The sequence below is a fragment of the Eptatretus burgeri genome, chromosome 2, assembly GCF_056783735.1.
Source record: "Eptatretus burgeri isolate ZD-2024b chromosome 2, Ebu_testis_v1, whole genome shotgun sequence".
Taxonomy (NCBI): domain Eukaryota; kingdom Metazoa; phylum Chordata; class Myxini; order Myxiniformes; family Myxinidae; genus Eptatretus; species Eptatretus burgeri.
In genome coordinates this window covers 83154815-83173798 of record NC_140962.1, presented here as the reverse complement: position 1 = coordinate 83173798, position 18984 = coordinate 83154815, and the positions used below count along the sequence as shown (strand labels likewise).

The window sequence follows — 18984 nt, the reverse complement described above, 5'->3', positions numbered from 1 at the left end:
CTTGTCTCTCTCCTCGGCTGTGAGAGTCCAATAAAGAACTCTGGATTTCTTTTCATTTGTGTGGGCCCGTCTTTAAGTAGAACTGAATAAGTGTTTTTGGATCATTGTAAATATTCCTTGCTTGCATATTCACGTTAAGTCTTGCTTTGTGTCTTCATTTACTGTAAACAAATCACAGAAATGTTCCCAGTCCGTTTCCATCCCTTCTTGAATTGGTCCAGCATGGTTCGGATCTGAGTTTAGGCGGGGTTTTATCCCCGGTAATCGGACAATTGTTTCCGGGACATCCTGGGCAGGCCCGCTCTACTGCATCCAAGCCGGAAAGGTGGGTGGCAGAGTGGTAGTCGGTAGATATAATTTTACCGCTGCCGGTAGAGTGAATCCGGTTCAGCCAGGCGTTCCGAGGGCTGGATCCCCGGTAGCTGAGACCGCGTGGTTACTTGGGTACATTGGATCTCGACAAAATAACCCTACGCCACTCGGTCGAGATATTGGCGTTCCACGGTCGGTTAAACGACCTACTGGCTCGCGGAGTTATCCGAGCGACTGCCTACAATTCCGGGGAGTCTGGTGGAGACGACGTAGCTTTCCCCACCTAGTGGTCATTCTCGCCACCAACCCCTGGCCTACAACAGTATGTTTTTAATCACAACATTATTGGACACATTGTCTGGGTAGCCAAAATTATGTAATTTCTTTGAACCTGGGTTCTTTTTATTTGAATAAGACTCACTTGGCTGTGCCTGGATGGTTTTGATGGTAGAGGAGTAGCAGCTGAAACCCAAATCCTATCCAGGGTCCTCCTGATGACTTCATCTTTGCTTTTTGCTCATTCATGCTCCTGATGACCCCAATGCAGTCCTGTACCTTCAGTATTTGGTCTTGTACTTGATTTGACTTGAATTTATTTTAATCCCATTCTGAATTAAATTGAACAAGTAAAAAAAAAAAAAAAAAAAAAAAATACACAAAATGACATGGCCCCCGTTGCTTTAGTAATTTTGCTGTACGGAGTTGAAGGGCTTGCCCATATTTCTGTGCAACTAAAATGGCTGCCAGTCTACAAGTCGGCCATCTTTGATCAGATCGCAAAATAAAGTGAGGTGCACGTGTATGCCATCATGCACTGTGCTTTTGCCAAGTTTGAGCAAAATCGGACCATGCATGTCTGAAATGGTTCTATCGGAATCGGGACAGACACGCATTTAAGTAATAAAATGGCCACCAGTCGGCCATCTTGGATATGATCTCGGAAAAAAAAAAAAAAAGTGCATATGTAAGCCATCATTCTTTATCTGTGTGCCAGGTTTGAACAACATTGGTTAATGCATGTCTGAGAAATTATTGAGGACGTGTTCAACATCAGGTTTTTACAACTAAAATGGCCGCGAGTCGGTCATCTTTGATCGCATCACGAAACAAAATTATGTGCATATGTATACAATCGTGTGTGCGTCTGCAACAATATCTCCAACATGTATGGACTGATTTTATTCGTACTTGGCACACACACGGAAATGGAGACCAAATCCATAAGCCCCCGTTTCAAGGACCAAGTCCAACGGGGGCTAGTAAAAGACATTATGGGCCAGTGTCAAGTGTCTGATCAAAGCGGGACATCTTGGTACCTGGTTATCACTGTCAGCAGTTATAAAGTGGCAGTTGTAGTTATGTCAATTGCTAATTACATAACACACTATGCAAAACAAGTCGTGGCGAAGGTTTGCAATCTTTGCTCATTTTATTGTTATTAATCGTGACCTTGGAAAAACACCTTGATTAGCTATCTTAACACTGATTTCACCCAGGGCGGAGAACCACCTTGGGGAGGGGTGGGGTGGAAAATGAAGCCGCTACAACCTCCATCTTGTGACCGTTGGTCCTCTTGTCAAGTTTGGTAAATATTGACAATGTCTTGCAGACAGACACCAAATTTTGTATTTTATTATTAATGTATTAAGAGAAAAATTTTATAAACAAAGTAAGAATTTATTAAACATTGAAACGAGTCAAGTTGTGCCCATACTCTTCATTGACCATTGGTACTCACAAAAAGTTGTGAACATTGCTGGCTGGGAACGGGTCTCCTTTTTTTTTTATCGCAGGGTGTTGCGAATTGCAGCAGGAATTTGGAATTATGCCAAGGCAGTGACTCGCAATAGACTCTTCTTATGAAAAGCAAAATATCCACTGGCATACATGCTTGGTAGACAAGATACATCCACTGGCATACATGCTTGGTCGATGCACTTGATACCCCTCCAAAAGATTGTGCATACACTGCTGCAAAGTACTCTGGTTATTGGTTTCGTCAGGTTAGAAATCAAACCGAGTCAGGACTGCTTGGAGGCTGGTACCCTACTTCAGACCAATGTTTTACTCTCCTGGTCGAGAGGGTATTCTTTGTCCATTGAATTGTGTGTATAAATATATATATATTTTTTTTTTTGCTGTACTACTTTTCGTCACGAGAGAGTTAATAGAACATGATGCCCACACGTTTATTATTTCAAATTTTTTTTTAAACAATGATTTTAATCGTTAAAAAATAAAATATCCGAAAGTTTAGTGCTATTGAAGTAGTCCTGAACAGCACACTCTGTACACCACCTCCATTGAACCTTTATATTAATTGAAGTCCTGCAAAACTGGAGGCTCTTGGTAGTATTATGACAGGCAATTTGTGTACCAAGTCTTTAAGTATGTAATTAAATTTAAAGAAAATATAGGTTGTAAAAGTCGTGTAAATAAATAAATTCTGTCCAGATACTGATGTGTTCAGTTATCAAGCAGCTTGCTAAGCCATCCGTACCTTAACGGTTTTGATGGAGTGCTCTCCAAGAAACTGTTTCTTGGAAGTATTACGAAAGCAATTTGTGTTATCCAGTGTTCAAATACATACAGTGCTTTCAGAAAGTGTTCACACCCCATGACTTTTTTGTTAAATTTTGTTGTGTTACAGCCTGTATTTAAAATGGATTGAATTAAAAAAATTTGTCACTGATCAACACAAAATACCCTGTAATGACAAAGTGAAAACATGTTTTTAGAAATCTTACAAATTAATAAAAAATGAAAAGCCGAGGGCTTAGCTGCTGGGAACACCCTCCTGCAGTCGGGTTGCTTTTTTTTTTAAAGGCAGTGGTTGGTTGGTTGCAGGATGTTCACTCCGGCCACCATAAAACACTTCATTCTGCAAAACTCCAAAAATGAAAAAAATCTGAAAACCCACTCTGTGAGAGTTCCTCTGAAGGGCAGTGCACTGGATGACTTGATTGGGGAAAAGACTTTGGGACCCCCTTTCCTTGATCAGAGGAAAACCATGGAGTAAACCTCCCAGGATCAGATTACGGTGGTGGAGTGGTGCTGAGATGTCGTTCACCAGACGGCGGTCTCCTTGGGTGAACCTGAGGCGGTCCCTTCAGGTGAATGCCTAAAATGTCCTATCTCGAAGAGAGGATGATCACCTGCCTCTTATCTGAGCTCAAGCGTTTGGACATTGGTGTTGCAGCACTCTTTTGGGTTCGGAGACTGGATTGTGCTGAGATTATGGCCAGTGGTTACATCTATTATTAGTCTGGTCGCTCTGATGGGTTACCATGCCCAAGGAGTTGCTGTAGCTGTGTCCAACAAGCTGACTCAATTGATAATTGAGGTAACACCGGTCAATGAGTATTATGAGGCGAAGGATTCATCACTCCTTGGGTGTCGTTTCCCTGGTCTCTGTATATGCTCCGACTGAGGTGAGTGATCTCACCGTGAAGGACGCATTCTATGCCACGCTCGAGTCTGTTGTTGATCAGTGAACCAGGCGAGATACTCTTCTAGTCTTGGGATTTCAATGCATCGACTGGAACTGATACGGATGGTTGAGACATCTGTTTGCCCCCATGGGTCGAATAGAATAGCACCAAGTTCTTTGACTTTGCAAAAAGTCATGGACTCAGAGTGGCTGGTTCATGGTGTCAGCGTCCACAGGATCATCGCTGGACTTGGTATTCCAACACTGGTGGTGTGGCAAAGGAGATTGACCATCTGCTCATTGATGGTCACTGGAGAATGATCCAGAACTGCAGGGTCTACCGGAGTGCTCAGTTCCTCAATATCGACCACAAGGTTGTGGTAGCGACTCTGGAGTTGCAGATTAAATCTGGGAGAATGGTACCATCCTGGCCGAGGCTGGATGTTGCAAGCTCAAGGATGAGCGAGTAGCTGAGGAGTTTGCGAACATACTGAGTGGGGATTTGGGGGTCTGGGTGCTTTGGGAAATCCTGAAGAGTTGTGGAGTGCCTTCAAGACCACCGTCCTTGATGTTGCCGGTGGATGTCTTGGAACTCACCGTTGGGTGAAGAATTTTGTCTCATGGTACACTGGATACCATTGACCATCATTGCAGGGCCAGGCTTAATGACAGCTGAGCTGTTCAGGGAGTTGTGGTGTAAAACTTTATGTGTGCTGAGGGTGGACAAGAAGGCCTGTGTGCAAGGACTCTGAGGGAGTAGAGCATCCTTTGTGGTCAAGTGATTCTCATCCTGCTTACGGGAGAATTCACGCATTGCGTTCCTCCAAGCCTGTCCCTCAGTATACTGCAGTTAGAGCAGAGGGTGGAGAGCTCTTGACAGAAGTCCAAAGTGAAGGCCTGTGGGTTGGTTACTTTGAGCGGCTTTCCCAGGCTGATCCACCAGCTGTTGAGTTGGATGTCAGGGGTGTTACTATCCCTAACGCTGACCCTCCAATCAACTGCGATCCACCTTTCTTTGTGGAAACAGACTGTGGTGAACTGGTTGAAATGGGGTACAGCTCTTGGGATCTGTGGCATCCATGCTGAACTGCTCAAGGCTGGTGGAAATGCTGTACTCATGTCATTGCATGTAGTTCTGTGCTCTGCCTGGAACACAGGCATCATCCCATCTGACTGGAAGAGGGGCCTTGTTGTCCCTCTGGAAAGGGAAGGGTGATCGCCAAGACTGCAACTACCGAGGGGTGACTCTGCTCTCAGTGCGGGCAAGGTTTTTGCTCGGATAATTCTTGATCAGGTTCACCACCATCTGCTTGAGCACCAGCGTCCAGAGCAGTCAGGTTTACACCAAAGAGGTCAACAATTGACAGTATCCTTGCTCTTCGGGTCCTCACCGAATGCAGATGAGAGTTTCAGCAGGGGCTGCTTGCAGCTTATGTTGATCTCTGCAAAGCGTTTAATTCAGTAAATCGGGATGTCCTCTGGAGGATTCTTGGTCTTTGTTGGGTGCCACCAAAACTGATCAATCTTATGTCTGAACTACACTTGTACTGAGAGTGCTGTGAGATATGGTGATGCCATCTCCAACTTATTTCCGATTGTTACTGGAGTTTGTCAGGGGTGTGTACTGGCCCTCATACTTTTCAGCGCTTGAATGGACTGGATTCTGGGGAGGATGTTTGAGAGATCAAGCTGCGGTGCATCGTTTGAGAATGTCAAGATCTTTGACCTTGATTTTGCAGATGATGTAGTCATCTTTGCAGAGACTCTGGATATCCTTTTGGGGGCCATCAAGGTGCTGAATGAGGAGTCTGAGCCACTGGGATTATGGGTTTCTTGGGTCAAAACTAAGATCTAGGCTTTCAATGACATCTTGGATGCTGCTGTCCTGTCTGTGTCTGTTTGTGGTGAGGATGTTGAGGTCATGTAGAGATTCACTTACCTTGGCAGTGATATTCATGTCTCTGCTGGCTGCGAGTCGGAGGTCGATAGACGTCTGGGGAGTCATGGATTCACTGGTTCATGGGGTGTGGTGCTGCCGGTACCTGTGCGGGAGGACGAAAGTCCGAGTCTTCAGGTCCTTGGTGCTTCCAGTCTTGCTCTATGGATGTGAGACTTGGACTCTGACCAAGGATCTGAGACTGAGACGTAATTCCTTTGGTACCAGGTCTCTTCAGAGAATCCTTGGCTATCGCTGGTCAGATTGTGTCCAACGAGCGGTTGCTGAGAGAGACTCGGATGCGATTTGTTACCTGCATAGTCCGTGAGCATCAGTTGCGGCTGTATGGACATGTGGCTCGTTTTCCTGATGCTGATCCTGCTCACCAGATTCTCAGCGAGAGAGTCTCGTGAGTGGAGGAGGCCAATGGGCCGACCACGTTCCTCGTGGTTGCAGCAGGTTGACCAGCATCTCAAGGAGATTGGGATGGGCTTGGCATCTGCATGGGGGAAGGCCAGACGTAGGCCCCTGGAGTACTGCGGAATGTGGACGCAGCGGCGCGCTGTTCTGGCACATGCTCCCATACCTGACCTGACCTTCCCCCATATGGTGCACATTCAAACAAGAATTCTTAAGCTGTTTGCTTACTTAATCACATCGAGATGGGGTAACTACTCATAAATGGACCACACTACTATCTACATTTATCTGCTCGAAAGTGATATCTTACCCCCTCCCCCCTCCTTACAAATGAAGCAGTATTTATTAAATAAAGATTTGGATTGTTGTGTCAACCATTGAAGTCAAAATATGTCATGATCAGCCCTAGATTAACCATTAAGCAAAATAAGCATGTGCTTCGGGCATCAAGGGAAGAGAGGCCCCACAGAGTTTTTCCAGTGCCGGATTTACAATGGACCATGGTGCAAATGTTGCAGCTGAACCAAGGCTCACAAAAGGGGGCCCCACAATAAATGAAAAAAAAAAATATATATATATATATATATATATATATATATATATATATATATATATATATATATATATATATATATATATATATATATATATATATATATATATATATATATAAAAAAATTTTATATTTTATTTACTTTTTTATGTAATGTAATACTGATTCCGTAGTGTTTACTGTAAGTTTTTGTTTCACTTCGAAAAATAAAATTTCATTTTATGGTTAAGTATTGTTTTTTTTTTTTTGGATTATTTATATATATATATATATATATATATATATATATATATATATATATATGTACCATAATCTTTTCAGTGCTTAGGGCCTCTAAAGGTCTTAATCCGGCCCTGGTCATGATGGTGTTATTCTTTGCTGTTGAAGGTAGTTCATATAAGAGCCCCCCCAACTCCATCATTTGGAGTTGACTCATGAAATGTTTTTGAGAATACAATCTTCCATAAAGATTGGGTTTCAATAAAAAGTAACCTTCAAGGAATATTTGGCTTTGTAAGATGATACAAACTAAATGTATTAAACTTTTGTGTAGGATACCTTCGTGAGGGCAAAGAATTGGGTGAAAGAACTTCAAAGGCAAGCAAGTCCAAACATCGTCATTTCGCTGACTGGAAACAAAGCAGACTTGACAAGCAAGAGAATAGTGGAATACGAGGTAAGTTGGAGTAGGTATTGGAGAGGTATGCTCATTGTAATGAAGTAGATTGGTGTTGTGTACAACATTTATGGTGGGACCAAAATGATGTTTTTTGTTTTTTTTTGACTTGTTACTTTTAAAGAATTCTGTCATTAATTCTCATGTTATGCAAAGTACAAACAATATTGTCACGTATAGTATTGAGGGGAGTACAAATCGGATATAATATTGTCGCACCTCCAGATGTCAGTTTGTAATCCATAAAGGGCAGTGCTCTTATAATTGCAAGTTGTGATTGTCAGAACAGGTTGAGTGGAAACCCTTCTCCTCCCAAATGGCTTAATTTTGAGTGCTTTGCATAACAAATGTGATCGAGTAACACCACCTTGATTATACAAGCATAATTTAGACCTATAAGAACAGACCTAAAATGATATAGTGATTATCTTTGGCAATTTATACTAATTACGAGCATAGGTACCCATACCTTGTGCAGGCAAAAAAAATATGATGGGGATGTGTAATTCAAAACAACTCTCCAAAATACCTTTTGCTGCGTAATTCAAAACTTCTCACTGCACTGGAAAATGTTGAGAGGGCTTTAATGTGCAGTGTGCTGTAAAGGGTGGAGACTTGTAATACCCTCTCGCACCTGGAGGTGGCACGACACAGTATCCATTAAGGTGGAGAATTGGGGTCTTCACCCCACCCTTAACCCACTACCCTGTAGGTTTGAAAATGTCTTCTTGCATCTCCATTTGCCAAGAGGGTTCCAACGATATGCAATATGATGCAGTTACTACCGGTGGGACAGATTCTATTGATAGACAGACAGATTACAACTTTATATACACCACATATAGATACTGCAAGGGGGAAGCTAAAGAACGAGGATGGAAGAATAAAATCAAACGTGGAGAAGGGATTAAAATGAGGACAAAAAAAATTGCATCAGGCCTGATAAGAGGATTCTGGGGACAGAGCGAGCAGTGAAGGCCGGAAAGAGCAGGATGCAGTGGAGATGACCATGAGCAGCCAAGTGAGAGGTCTTTGGGGGTGTCCATGGCATGCATAGTGGTGAGGGCAGTACTCCATTGAGCTACAGATGAGGGCCTTGTAGACCGAGTATCTCTGATTTGCCAAGGAAAGACTTTGCTCAGCAGAGGATGCCCAGTCTGCTTTGAAGGCCAGTTTTGCTCTGTGGTCGGCCTCGGAGAGGTCATGGCTGATTATGAGGTCTCGAAGTTTCAAGAGGCTGGTTCTCTTCCAGTGGATGACTAAGGAAAGGACCTGTTTCATTTGTCACAGCAGTGTCTAATCAATTGCATATCAGCAGAGAGATGCAGGTGCTGTCTGTCTCGCATAGGGATGGGGGTACTGCATGACAATGTGGAATCTTCTGAAAAAAAAGGAAGAGGATTTTCCAAGGCATTGGTGAGGTCATCATATAGATAAACATTACTGTGCCCAAAAGACTGCCTTGGAACTCTAGCCTCCCTTGGGAGAGGGGAAGAGAGGGTTCCATTGAATGGCAACATGTTTTCTGTGTGAGTGAAGTCACACATCCAGGAACTAAGGTGGTGTTGTATGCAACGGGCAAAGAGCTTTGCAACCAAAGCATGATCCCAGATAATGTTGAATGCCCAAGGTATGTCCACGGAGATCATCCTCACCTCTTGTTTGAGATTGAGGACCTCTTGCCATTGATGAGGGAGGAACAGTAGCATGTGCAGAGTTGAGTGACCATGATTGAATCCAAACTGATGGTGAGATATCGGTTTGTTTGAAAACAGGAAAGACTACATCAGATGCAACAATGGATTAAATGACTTTGCTTGTAATTGGAAGCCAGCCGACTGGCTTATAGTTGTTGTTAGGGTCTGTTTTTGCACCATTCTTGTGGACAGACATGAGATTTGGAGGCAAAGACAGGGTTTGGATATTTTTCCATAACTCTGGCACAGTCTGCAGTACTGCCTTTTGAGGTGAGGGAAGGGATGGAGGGGAGCGTACACCTGAGACTGCCTTCACAAGTTGCCACCATGACTTGGAGGTATGACTGGTTCGAGAGTTCAGCTTTGGGACTTGTAAGATGTTTGTTTTTGTTGCAATCATTACAGAATGAATGAAAGTTAGCTTTCCTTGCTGAGAAAGCAAATCGCTTCACCGCAACTGTCGCCCCACAATATTCCATAAACCAACATCTGGAGGATGGATTGGAATATGATGAACCAGCACATGAGAGAAAGTAGACTTTTGATAAAGTAGTCCGAGGCAATAATCCATAACGGGTGGTGTGGAGATGATTGCCAATCCTTTTTTATTTTATTTTATTATTTTTTTTATTTTATTTTTTTGTGAGGGCAGGTTGAAGTCGTTGCCAGTCGGCCTGTGCAAACAGCCATATCCTGCATCATTGACATTGGTCCCTTACAAAAGCCAGACACTTATGGGCCTTGACAAGGCAGTAATCGTTGCCAATGGTGTCAGAACGGGAAGGAACGAGATTGCATGGAAAGTCGGTCATTACTACGTCGAGGAAGGAGGACGTTGCCAGTCCGAGAAAACGGGTTGGGAAGCTTGCATATTGGATTAAACCCACAGAGTTGCAAACATGCCTTTGCTGAAATGCCATGGCTGGTTGCTGAGCCAGCTGGCATGGTGACATTTTAAATCGCCACAGATGAAACTTTTGGAATGGGTGATTACGTGTTGATTTACAGTACTGTGCAAAAGTTTGGGTTATCCCAGTGATATTCATACTTTAGGGTAAATGCTTCAAATTATCAGTGATAACAATCATGTATTCATTGTTTTATATTAACATCCTTTATAAATGCATGTGAAACTATTGAAGTAAATATCAAGAACAGTGTAATTTTATAGTGCTGGTCAGTACTTTGTGTCCACATTTTGCCTTCTTCAGTGCCATCACTTTTACCCATGCTTCCTGGATACGACTGAAGCGCTCTTCCGAGGCCGGTATACAGGATTTTTTTCTGATGGGGAGTGCATAACTTCAAAACGTTGGATGGCTGAGAGCATAATGGACTCATTCCGTCATGCCCGTTATGGGATTCGCACCGCATTGCTTTACCGCGGAAAGTGAATGTGTTCAAAATACAGAGCACTATGGGTTATCATTTTGGGGTGTTTTCAGACCGTACACCAGTATATAAAATACTGTTTCATTCATTTAAGTCGTCGAATACCGATCGGAGTTCGAATTGAAGTTCAATTCACCAATTGACTCGCGACGGGAACATCACTGAATCGACAGATTTGCATAAATGTACTTTTCTTTTTATAATATGACGAGTAAGTTCATCATTGAGGTCTATCCTTGAAGGAGTGTTTGTGATCCATACTTGTGAGGGGGAGGGGGAAGAAAAGATGAGAAACAATGCATTGGACAGAAATTGGATTATTGTCAAACGCATGATGTGTTGTGCGTGATTCGTTCCTTGTGCGCGTTGGACTGGTATCGTCGGACACCATGCATGCCCGCAGCATTAAAAGCTTGAATGGGATTGGTTTTCACGTTAACGGTGCATGAACACAAGCGTTCAATGAAATACAGCAACCCAGGAGACGGGTCAAATTGTAACAAGGTTACAAGTCAGACGTGATTAAGGAAGGCCTACGTTCGCGGAGAAATTTTTATTTTTAGTTTTCTCTTTTTTTTTTTCTCTTTTTCTTGCGAATGTAGCTGACTTTAAAAAAAAAAGGCTCTAACAAACTGTGTACTTCAGATTTTAGAAGTGGGGGAGGGTGCATACGCACCCACACTCCTCCGCCCCCACCCCATCCTGAGTATGGGCCTGTTACAGGAATATTGGGTCGAATATTCTAGTGTGCTGAGGTTAGTTGGGTTCCTCCTTCTCTTCTGTTTCCAGATAATCCTGTATGGCCCAAAGAGACTCATGTCCGGACTCTGAGGTGGCCATTCTAACACTGAGTACAGCAGTTGTAACTGTTCTCCAAACACTGTTTTACTATAGTACTGGAAGCACCCGCTCTCAGGGGGGAGGGGGGTGGCCATGGTGGTGGGTCGTGTGCATTCATTGAGTTATTATTATTATTATTATTATTATTATTATTATTCTTTAACAGCCACAATTCTTCCCACGTGTCAGGTTGACCAATAGGCCAGCGGTATTGGTCAGATTTTTTGGTACTTGATCAACCGGCTCGACACAAAGCTACAAGAGGTGTCGTATGAAAGATGGGGATCTCAGTAACTCATTTTTCCCTGTTGTCCTCATTTTTTTGGTGTGCGGCCCATGAAATATTCACACCTGAAGGATACCCCCATGAGAAAATTTTTACCATTTCCGAAAATCAGTGAATTAGCCATAACTACAAAGCAATGTGCCCTATTTTCACATGATTGGTATTGAAATGTGCAGAATGAACAAGGGAATACTACTAGTTACTTAATGGAATACTTCTAGATAAATATATATATATATATATATATATATATATATATATATATACATTTGAGTGCTTTTAATAGAAAAAAAGACTTAATTTCCAGACCGCAAACTTCGAAAATCATCAACTACAGAAACAAACATCTGCCAATTGTCATATTTTCTCTTTATTTTACGTGTTCAGTTTACCATATCAATATAACGAGAATATTTTGAAACAAATTTCTACTAGCAAATTATACGATATAATGACTGAAGTTTGCACAAGTGATGTGATAACTATATGTTACACCAATACACATTGTTCTACGAGAAATGAACTAAAACATATATTTTGAGCGAGTGTCCTCGATATGTTCAACCATCACTGTCCGTGTCATTTTGGTCACCATGTGACGGTTCGTTGCCACACTGCCTGTCACTGGTGGCACACGTGCACTCGTTAGTGCAAGGCAAACTGTCTTGTGAGCAGCTGCAGCTGTTGGTACATATTTTACTACCACGGCATGAACACACAAGACCATCTAACATCTCCGCTGATGTGGGATGCAGCACGCCTTCTCCTCTGTACCATCCACGACCCTCTGGTGTGAGGAATTTCTGGATTTGCCAGGTGGGCATCCATACTCGGGTTTGGTGAACGGATCTCTTCACATGTTCGAGAAAAGCTGGTTCGGACAGAGGCAACTTATGCACTGGGACATCTTTGGTCGCTGCGAGTTTCTCCCGAAGATCATTCAAATTTGTGTGTGCATCCATATATTTCCCTTGAGAATCGTACATGGCACTGACTAAATGTCTTTAAGTCATCTAGAAATTGCAACATTCCACGCAATGATATGCGCAGAAGTACCCATGAAAGGTCTCGAACATCTGCTGGTCCATCTGTGCTCCGAAGGGTGTTGATCTGGGTCAATGCATTGGCCACACGTGGTCGTTCAGGACGTTGTCGTGGTTTGTCATAAGGCAGTGTGTTCCTTTGAACCATGGCATTTTCTTGTGACAAAGTTAGTGACTTGCCCTTACCGAGCTTAATTTTTCCGACAGAGCCATGATCAACCCCAGACACATTAGTGTCTTGTTCCTGGAAAATCACACGAGCCATGGAATGGAAAGTCCCTTTGCCATCAACTGTCTCAGTTAATATCCACATTGTCATCACCTTCTTGAAGCAGTGTACCTCCTTGGTGTCTTGCTATCAAGCAGTGGGGAATATACACTGCGTCTTGACTTTTCATGAGCTCATCATTACCGACTGCTGTCATGAACCGCCGGAGGTCATCATAGGGAATGCAGAAACCATGGGAGTTCAGTACGTCGATAATATCTCGCTTGCCGTATGCATGGTGAAATTGTGCAGCTAGCCCTAATTGCAGAGGCATGATCAGATCTCGTTGAACACAATGAATGGTAGTTTCAACCAATGAAAGAACTTTACGTCGTTTGTTGTCGTTCAGTAGGTACGTCTCGTCAGCTGTATCAAATGCCTTTTTTTTGCTAATCAGCCATACAAAGAATGTTTGCAACATTGCAGGCAGAGCATTTTCCGATGAATCCATACTGATATCACCAGGTGTTGGTTATTCGGTTGTTGCCATCATCTGACTAATTTCATCACGAATATCTCCAACTACTTTGTGGAGAGCTGACTTACTGGAGTCCAACTGGTTATCGTCCTCTGGCAGCATGGCGTCTGTTTCCATTTGGCTTTGACTGAAGTCTTCTTTGAGCTGTGCAAACACTCTAACTGCGTCGTCCAATGACACGTGGCTGCTCATGATGATACTTGACTTTGATTGCACACGTTGTGAATGAACAACGATAGCATCTCCGGAGTGATGTTTTTATGTAGTTAATGAGGTTTCTTCATTGTCCCCTAAAATAGTTTTGAATCGATGTAATAGATTCTTCATTTTGAAGGCTTTCCCTCCTCTAAGGTCAGTATCTATCTCATCAACAAGATGGGAGAAGGCATTTTGATGTACATCTTGCGGGTATTGCACAGAGCTCATGTTGTGGGTGCTGATGTATGAAGCTATGCAAGTACTATGATATATATAATATATATAGCATTTTTTGCAAACGGGTCCTCGCCTTAAAGAAGACCAAGCATATCCTGATCGTCACCTGCTTCTGCTGCTTTGCGAACTGTTGCTTGTCTCGGTCCTGTTCGGACACTGAAGTTTATCACGTTTCCTGGAATGGCAGATGAAACAGGTTGACCAATCGGTCATCTTGTGGATATTTGCTCGCGTGTGTTTAGGCTCCACAATCTTTGGTTTCTCCTGTGATGCATGTTCTGAGAAGAAGGATAAGTTCCTCTTACTGGTGTACGACTGATAGCAACTGCGGTGGTAGAATATAGACATACCCGTTCCTCCCTTACGTGACTCCAAACACTGGCCAATTTCATCATTCCGTATTTGTGAAGATGACTTCAAAGCTTCCAAACCCATGCTCCCAGCTTTGCTGACCTTCTCCTTTGACGAATTCTGACATGTGATGCATGTATCGCATTCTGTCGACAACCTTCGCTTCTTTTTTTTGGCAACTGTAACTTCAATGGACTCGATCCCGGTTCATCTGGACACCGTTCAGCCATGTTGGAGTCCTATAATAAAGAGAAATTGAAAATTCCGTAAAATGATTAACGAAAGACCACTTTTAAGCATTATTGCATAATGGGTAGAGCATTTATGATGTGTCCATACAATTGGCATTGGCGGTCTACAACCCTGGAAGAGAAGGAATTGAATAAAAAAATAGATATATTAGGTTTAACTAATTGCTTAGCTATAGCCTTTCAGTCGTGTCCATTTTTGCACAACCATGCAGGACAACCTCTGTGCATGGATGAGAGCAATGGTGAGGATGATAATTATCTAATCATGTTTTATGACATCTTTTTTTAATATTTTAAAGGATGACTAATGAACATAGCAATGTCAACATCGGTTTTGAAAAATCGCCTTCTCTGATATTTTCCTTATGGCGGTCCTAAAAATTTAGAAAATTATCGTATTTTGTCAAAGGCATATAAATTTACATATAATGATGTGGTTGTGATGCTACATTATTCTGCTGTCCAATCGACGCATTTCAATACCAAACGTGTAGGAAGAGGGCTCTTTGTCTTGTAGTTTATGGGAAATTATGTGATTTTCTGAAATGGTCCAAATATTCAGATCGGTGTTTCCTTCAAATGTGAATATTTCATGGACCGCACACCAAAATATGAGGACAACAGGGCTAAATGTGTTACTGAGATCACTTTGTTCATAACTTGCTTACTGTGATGTTGGTACAGGATCTTTAAAGTTCACGAACTTGTGCTGGTAGATGGGGAACCCGGTTTAATGTCCATCCAAGGGATGGTACACATTGATGAATCACCCTACCTGTAAAACACCAGGATAACAGTTTATAGCGAGGTCGAGATTTGAACCCAGGCTGGACAGCTTGGAGGCGAGTGTGCATTTCAAATAATGTTATGCATCGAATAAAGGTTTTGGGACAATATTGCCCATCACACTTGAAGCCATAGCTGGGAGAAATGACACGAGTTTCAGTAACGACTGTTTCAAAAGGTAATCATACGTTGGAAAAAATTGACAGAATAGGTTATGGCTATAATTTTTATTTCCCATGAAATGCCATGCTGAGCTATTTATACACCTGAACACTAAGTTTGTCCAAGGTGGAAATCCCCCTTGTGGAAGAGGGCCAAATGAACTCACTGCAACCTTTGTTGTGTGACCTTTAGTCCCCCTGGCAAGTTTGGTTGAGTGTCGATAAGTAACGACCAAATACATCTGTCGGACACCAAATTGTGTATTTTAGTATTATTGGAAGTGCATTTTGGATAATTTTCTTGTGGGAATATGAATTATCTTCTGATTTAAACCATTTCCATGAGGAACTGCATGGTGCTGCAGTATCTGCTTGTACTTTTATTGTGTTAATCTTCCATTGAGTTTAAGTTTTCTGACACCAAAACTTGAGATGCAACCCCAGACAGTCGGTCTCCCTCGTGTTTAACAGTAGACTGTAAACATTTTGTCTTGACATCCTCCAGGTCTGGCGCACAAACTGACGCCTTCGATCCAAAAAGTTCAAACTTCGATTCATCAGACCAGAGCACCCTATTCCACTGTTCAGTCACCTGATCTTGTTGCCTCGCAAATTTCAGTCTTTTATTGTGGTTTCTTGAAATTTGCATTGATGTAACTTGTATCAATTAATTATTTTATTAATTTTTTTTTGCTGTACAAAAATCCACAAACCATTTCCTGTATTTTTTTATTTGTGGAAAGCGAATATTACTAGTACATTATAATATAATATGTATAACAAAAACAACTTTTCAATTTCTTAATTTATTTTGAATACCAAAGGTAACTGTGATATTAAATTGCCTTCAAAGTATATTGCACCCTTCTTACTTCCCAATTGTTTAATGCGGAATAGCACCACAAGTGAAAATAACCCAAACTTTTGAACAGTACGGTATGTTCGATGAAATGGAGGTGCTGAGAGTTGACATTTTTGGGTGGACAGTATGCACAGACAAACATTTGGTAATTGTGTAGAGGTACTCTGTAAGGCTTGGTGAAAACTATGAGCAATGGAGTTTTTTTTTTTTGTGTTTTTAGAACTGATCACTTTCTTGTACACTGCAGGTGAAGGTGCAGGCATGATGCTGTCTCGATTTATAGGCAGTAATTATCATACCAGGTTCTTTAGCAAAAAAAAATAAAAATTTTATTACATTTTTGTATTAACATCTGTTTTGTAACTTCCTTATTCAGAATATTTCTGCATCAAAATGGACTTATTGTTTACCCAAACTTTTCTCTTGCTAATACTGTGTTCACCTGTTTAACAATAACATCGACAGGAGGCCCAGGCATATGCTGAAGACAACGGACTCCTCTTCATGGAGACCTCGGCCAAGACTGCTTTGAACGTGAATGAAATGTTTTTGGCCATTGGTGAGTATCTGGCCTATTTGGTTATTTTTTGGCTTGTTGAGAGTTTCTCAAGCTGGTTTGTTGTATTACAATGCAAGATGGCAGTGTAAGGATGGAGTCCATCCATCTATTGGGACCATACTCTGTGCAGAGCGTTGGTGCTGCCTAAGCAGTCTCCTTGACTATTGGACACAATGCTGGATGGGTCGCCACTCCGACACAGTATACCAGCATGCCGGCACTCATTTTGCCGACCTCGGAAGGATGACAGGCCGAGTTAACCCCACCTGGTATTGATTCAACAGCTGAGCGGAATTTGAACTCAGGACCCAAGGATCCCAAGCCCGCCACCCTTACCATTAAGCCAACACCAGGCATTGGAGTGGGTTGAGGAAAAGTTTTGTGACTAGCTGCATAGCATAGTATTTAATTGCAAATTTTTGTGCTGATTTGTTGCACAAAAGCCTTCTTGCTCACTTGGATGTTTGTAGCATCCAGGATTTTACAAAATGTATCCACCAAATATTGGGAATTTGCTGTATAACATCGGAAAAGAGGTGATAAAATGAATTCGCTGCCTGCCTTTGAACTCTACGTATTTTTGTTTACCGTCTTTGACCCTTGACCCAAACCCTTCTCCAGCCAAGAAACTGCCAAAGAACGAACTACCGTCCAGCAGAAATGGCCGGGGTACGGTTACCCTTGACTCGTCGAGCGCCAGACAGAAGAAGCAGTGCTGCAGCTAACTCCACCATTGCAGGTTCATGAAGATCTTCACATTTGCACACTTCCACGTAGAGGCACCAGCCCACCAATTTGCTCTGTCGATTTATTTTTCTTCGATAATATCTGGTATTTCTGATTTTGTTTTGTTGTTAATTATTTTATTGTTTTTTTTTTTTCCCCCTTCCACTTTTGTTTTGCCGATAAACATTCCTCAGTATAAACTTTGAGCATTGTTCTTTGTACATAAGTCATGCTTTTTTGCAATTGTGATGTGCTCTGTACAAATCAGAGGCTGATTTATTTTGATAAATATATAATTGACATCTTGCATTTATGAAGAATAAGAAATCTGATTGAGGATTCGTGTACATTTTCTGTTGAGCCCCTTTTTGTTTTATTTTTCTTCTTGCGCTGTATTTTTGGAGGTCTGTTTGTACTTTGATTAACTACATTTGTCTGTGGAGCCGTATCGACTTCAACTTGCACAAAACTCTCACCGAAATGTTTGTAGATCAAACGAAGCTCAAAATGGGATGCTATGAAACACTGGGGATTGAGTACAACAGTATATGTGGGACTAAATGTATAATGAGAGGGTGTTGGTTAATCGATTGCTTGGTGCACACAATTGTTGCAACATTTTGCAGGTTTAACTTGATTGCACCTGACGCCATCTACTCGGTGATTTATTGTTGTTCGCAAACTTTAGCGAGTTGTTTCATGCACACAGTCTGTAATCTCTTCTCTTCAGTAAAAAGATCCTTTTAACCAAAATGTTTGCTTCTCATCGCTGTCATGTTGATTTTGTTTCAATCTGCCTGGTATTTAAAACGATAATGCCTTGGAAATGCTAGTTTGAGAGCATTATTTGTTTTGTTTTTTTTTCATCAAACTTCACTCCAACTTTAGTTTACCTTCGGCATATCACATTGGAAGGAAAGTTGCAGCTTGACCCTCCCTTTAAACTATAGAAAGTCTTGTATGATTGCTTTCTCTCTCCTCTTTTGCACCTCAGTTGATTATTCCCACTATCATCCTTTTCCTTGTTTGTTTTGTTATTTTTCTGCATAATCATCATGTACCATGCTCTATAACAGAGCATTGCTCTGCCAAAGCAGTTTATTGGTTGGGGTTACTACAATCCTCCATGGGTCACCACTCTGATGCAGGAGATTCTGCTGCCCTCTCTTCTTTATACATCCACTTTCTATTTTGTCTTGGTAGTATTATTATTATTATGAGTTTTCACCCCTCCTGCATATGTAACAGAAGGTGCCCATTTACACTATAAGGATCAAATAAATTGGCATTACATGTGACAGACTTCTTCAGGAACAACCTTTCTTGCAGTGTTATCACAAATCTAACAGCAAGATTATTGTGTGTGCATACAATGTATCCTATTGCATTTTATTCTCGCACCCACATTTGGAGCATTGACTGCACATATTTGGCCATGAACATTTCCATAGTTGAGAATTAACCATGCACAGGTCAGCTACTCTACCAGAGCCTGCTGACAAAACAGCCCTGAAGGACAGCT

The 18984-nt window shown here is 41.9% G+C and overlaps 1 protein-coding gene across 4 annotated transcripts in view; it reads left to right on the top strand.

The window, feature by feature from the left end:
* LOC147032449 (ras-related protein Rab-5C-like) overlaps positions 1-18215 on the top strand; it is a 52203-nt gene extending 33988 nt beyond the window's left edge. For 2 of the 4 annotated variants that reach the window (XM_085870095.1, XM_085870097.1), the window contains exons 4-6: positions 7205-7327; positions 16643-16736; positions 17358-18215. In XM_085870095.1, coding sequence (XP_085726221.1) covers positions 7205-7327; positions 16643-16736; positions 17358-17461 — 321 coding nt within the window. In that variant the 3' untranslated portion in view covers positions 17462-18215. Of the gene's footprint in view, positions 1-7204; positions 7328-16642; positions 16737-16866; positions 17333-17357 lie in introns of those variants that run through there. The other 2 variants (XM_085870094.1, XM_085870096.1) reach the window with 2 other exon arrangements.
* The last annotated feature ends 769 nt before the right edge of the window (positions 18216-18984 follow it).